The 4,842-nt window shown below is 38.3% G+C and overlaps 1 protein-coding gene across 1 annotated transcript in view; it reads left to right on the plus strand.

Moving 5' to 3' along the window:
- The window catches only part of LOC123963792 (protein turtle homolog B-like), a 108,803-nt gene that overhangs the window by 74,163 nt on the left and 29,798 nt on the right, over positions 1–4,842 (plus strand). The window contains exon 6 of the mRNA XM_046040837.1: positions 3,817–3,958. Coding sequence (XP_045896793.1) covers positions 3,817–3,958 — 142 coding nt within the window. The remainder of the gene's footprint in view (positions 1–3,816; positions 3,959–4,842) is intronic.

The raw sequence follows: 4,842 nt of genomic DNA on the forward strand, positions 1-4,842 counted from the left end.
TGTGTGTGTGTGTGTGTGTGTGTACAGCCATCATCAGGAGAAAGTGTCCCATTCAATGGTTATTGTGAACTAGCCTCGTATGAATGCTGCCTCACTGCTGGATGTTGACACAGTCTGCTTGTACTTATATTTGACAACCTGGGCAGTATTCCCTTATTGGTACTGAGGGGTTTCAGATGCCAAAGAGAAGGGCTAAGCTACTGACAAGTAGTAGCAGGGGAATAATGTTTTATTAGATGCACCATGATTCTCTCTTGAAAGATTATCTCTCAAGGCAAAAAAGTGATACCAGCATACTACAGTGCCACAGTAATATGCTATAGAGTGTATGTCCGCTACAGAGTGCCTTCACTTGTGCATTTTAGTCAGTTGGGAAGCTATAGATCAGGAATTATCAACAGGTCAGAGTCTTATGATGGAGCATCACTGAAATCTTTTTCTTATTCTTATCAAATATGCTTGTATTTCAGTGCTTTAACTTTTACATTAAGAATTATGGCCATGTTAAATGTTTAAATTTATTATTAAATGTTTATTATTTTTGAATTTTAACTTTGCACCGTTACAAATAAACTATGTTTTAAAAGTAGCAGGTGGTCACACAGTGAGAAAAAATAAATCTTGTATAGAAATCCAACATTTTGATGCATCCACAATGGTTTTATGATCGCATCGTATTGATAAAAGATTTGACACAATGGATGAATATACAGCAAAAAACACTACCACAGCGAAGAATATCATTGGATATATAAAATATTCATACAAAATTTACAATATTCTTTCATCAGACAAGTATTGTTGGAATTTTAAATGTTGGCCTGAAATGCCTTACAGTACTGTAATATTACCACTGTCCTCATTAGAGTAGAATTGCATCCATTGAAAAAGAATAAGGGCCCAGGGAGAGTACTGCCACAAACAATGTGTTGAGCATAAACATCTTTGTGCGTGCTCGTAGTGCCATCTGCGGAGGCCCACACCGTGGAGGCCCACACTGCGGTGTCTCGTGGGAGTATAGACAAAGTTTGACTCCTCAGAGCAAAAGCATTTGAGTCTCTTCATTGTTTTGTTTAACCCCCAGTTGCCTCTTTGTACTGGTCCAGTCAGTTGAAGAGCTCAGAGAATGAGTTGGTCAATTAATACTTACAGCAGAGTCATACTGAGATTAGCTTGAGCCATCTTCCTGGTTCCCGATCTCTTGGCTTTACTTACAGCATATCTGTCAAAATTCTGTGTTGTTATCAGACTTACAAGCCTATGCCAATTTTCCTGTCACGTAAAAAATGTTACATTTAGTTTGAAATAATTAAATCCACACATTAGAAAGTCTTTGTCTTGTCATGCTTGTGATGGCTGCAGAACTGCACACATTCTCTGTGTGGTCTTCACACAATGAACCAGTTTTATTAAGCAGTACCTATGTGTAGTATATCCTATTTTGGGTGGAATAGCCACATAAACACACTAAAGTGTTGAGTGGTGCTCTCATATAAATCCAACCACCTAGTGTGTGTTAAGTAGTTGAAAGAAGATTAAGGTAGAATAGTTTTTAGCTTCCAGACAAAGCTCAGCTATGGTTATGGATAGTTACAGTCACTGCTAGGAAATGACTACAAATCAAGTATCATGGTATAAATATGGTCATGTGTGCAAGGAGGATGATCCATCTGGCACAGCAAGGATCACTCAGTAAATTCTCATAATCCTTTACTGAGTGCAAAAAAAGTATGTGATATGGCTCTGGGGTCTGCCTTAAAGAATTCAAAGCGGATCCATCAGTTTTAATCCCTGTGTGTCCACACAGAATGTGTTCATGGCCATAAATACCACACATGACCCTTGCCCAGTACTAACTCCTGGAAGTTCCCACTGATGGCGGTAATGTTTTTAGAATGTCCTTGTGAATGTCACTGACCAGTGTTCCATGTGGACAGTCATTGAGATTTCAGGGTAGTATAGGTTCACACAGATTAGTTTAATGCTCTGGACAGTAAAATGTATATGAATATGTCTTGTGTTTTTACATAGCCTAGTTTAACAACATACTGCCCAAGGTGGACAGAAAAACCTTTATACCTGTCGAGTTTTCATTGTCAGTAAAAAAGTCAAAGTCAAAAGTCAAGTTCAAGTCTCAAGGTACAGAGTCTGAGTCATGTGTCAACAGGTGCAGTTCTAGACCAGTTTTATTGAGGGGGCCAGATTGGGGCCAGTTGTTTTGTCAGAAGGGCACATTCAATCCGGGACAAAAGAGACAAAGGCAATGTAATGTTTTAGTATGTTTCAGTAACAGGATCTTTTCAGTAACTTAGTTAAAGTTTTATTAAAATACATTATTAAAAAAAACATTCCTGTTAACTTTAGCTCAAGTTACAGTCCATTCTTTGATGCAACACTTCTTTGTAAGGCTTAATGAACAGTAGAAGCTCTAGTGGACTAAACATTCTCTGGATCCCAGTTTGTTTTTTGTATCCCATTATAACTTTTGCTAGGAAGCAACAAACATCTCCATATTCACCCCTGTTTAGTTGATTAGTCCTGATGTGAATTATACACAAAAGTAAACACTTCATGTTAGGCCATCATCTGTGCATTATGGACAGGGATACATATTTTGGCAGACTGCACGTCCAGCCTGGTAGGACCAGTAGGCTACTGTTATTGCTATTTGTGTATGAAAAGTTCTGTTTAAATGCAATGCATTATTAAATTGTTATGATAATAATTTACCCTTTAAGGAGGGGGAAAATTCCCAGCAATTGTAAAACTATATGCTCGTTTTGTTTAGACATTCTTAATTCAGTGCAATGAAAAACACATAGTTTAATAACACGTAACGTTAACGTTAGCCTATAAAAGCGTTCTTATCATCTGTGTGCTAGCTTGCTCTGCAAAAACCTTGTTGATAAAACAAATGTAAAGCAATAGATGAAACAATCTACATGTTATATTTTTCATTTACTTTCATGAAGTCGAAAGTCCACCATCACCGTTGAATGCATGCGCACTTCCGCAGCAGGGGAACACTTTCTATCGGGGATAACTACCTTGCCATGACACCAGACAGTGGCGGTGTAACGTCCTAAAGGATCCGACTAATTGAGACACATTTATTCCGCCTTTCACATCAGCACCATATCGTCACAAGGAAGATATATTACTATCATTATTGTAGACTTTTCTTTCGGGGGGGGGCCACAGGGGGGTCCAAGGTCTGTGTTACAGGGGCACTGGCCCCTGTTGGCTCCCCCCCAAAACCACCACAGTGTGTCAAGTCTCCAGTACGTATTGCTTATACACTAAGGGTTTTTCTATTTCCATCCATTCCAAGGGTGACCCCTTAGAAAATATTCTGTTCCCTGTTTGCATTGCAATCAAAAGAAGGTTAAAGTCGAGGGCAATAGGACTTGGTTGAAGATATTAAAGTATCTTCTATTAGTATCTTCAACCAAGTCCAGTTGCCCTTGACTTTAACCTTCTTCGGATAACTATGACCTGGATGACTGAGAACCTTCACAGACAAACATTTCCATTGCAAATCTTCTTATTTTGTAACCAGAAAAAGGAAAACATTGAATAGAATATACATTTTCCCTTAATATGGCTGTTGTAGTTTTCAAAAGGTCAAAGGTTTGAATGAATTTAAACTAACATCCATTGCAGCAAAAATGGATTTCCTGCTATGCAAAATATTATATATTTTTTATTTGTTGAGAATTCTTCTAAATCCCTTTTTGACAAAACTACATTTGGCATCATGCATTTCTAAAAGTGTCTTACTCAGTATATGTTTTTGTATGTGTTCTTCTCCACAAGGCCCTCCATTCATCGTATCACCACCAGAGAACATTACAGTGAACATCTCGCAGGACGCCTTCTTCACCTGCCAGGCGGAGGCCTACCCTCGAAACCTGACCTACACCTGGTTCTGGGAGGAGGACAACGTCTTCTTCAAGAAGTAAAGTTATGATCGGGTTCATTATTGTCCATCATATCACCTCACCCTTCTGAACCTACTGTTCACCAGCCACTGTCAGGGTCCATGTGGTTCTTATGGTGGATGTTCACTAGAGAGGAATGATATCATTTTAAATTACTAAAAATCTGGTAGGCTAAAATGCCTTTGCAATGATTACCAGGCAAAAAGTGTCAGAGTGTCAGTGACAGAAATATGCCTTTTGATGTACCAATTATTTAGCTGGCTAAATATGTATTTAAGCAATCCTTTGAAATGTAAAAATGGCTTTAAAACTCCTTTAACGTGACAATGATTCATTCATTGTGAAAAACAATAATCTGCGTATTATTTAAATAATTTCTAGCAGTTGTGCACACAGACAAATCTATGATATAAAAGCAACTTAAAAACAGACAGCAATGGCAATACATGTTGACAGAACAGCCCAACTGAGGCAATAGGAGACTGCATCAGTAAGTTTTACTAATTTAAGTATGTATTTGTTCTGCTCAGCGGGGAGATTGGCCCGTCCATTTCTGTCTTTGAATTGCTGAGGCATGTAAAATGTGTTTTATTGTGGAGGGATAACACACAAATCTATAGAGAAGTTCTAAAAGAAATACATAAGTCCCAGTGCTGAGATAAGATTGTCCAGCTTCAGCAATGTGAGGTATTTTGACTTGACCAGGCCTTCTCTGGTTAATTCTGTAATTCCTTAAATCAGAGTTTGTAGTGACTGGTTCGTGTTTCTCCGTTATGGTCATGTAGCGTAAGACAACATACAGTAAATCCCACTTTCAGGCTTTCTCGTCTGAAAGTAAATGTTTGTGGTTTAATTTCTTAATGGATGCAGTCACTTTTATTCAAAAGGCGTGACGGCAATC

This window comes from Micropterus dolomieu, linkage group LG23 (genome assembly GCF_021292245.1).
Source record: "Micropterus dolomieu isolate WLL.071019.BEF.003 ecotype Adirondacks linkage group LG23, ASM2129224v1, whole genome shotgun sequence".
Taxonomy (NCBI): domain Eukaryota; kingdom Metazoa; phylum Chordata; class Actinopteri; order Centrarchiformes; family Centrarchidae; genus Micropterus; species Micropterus dolomieu.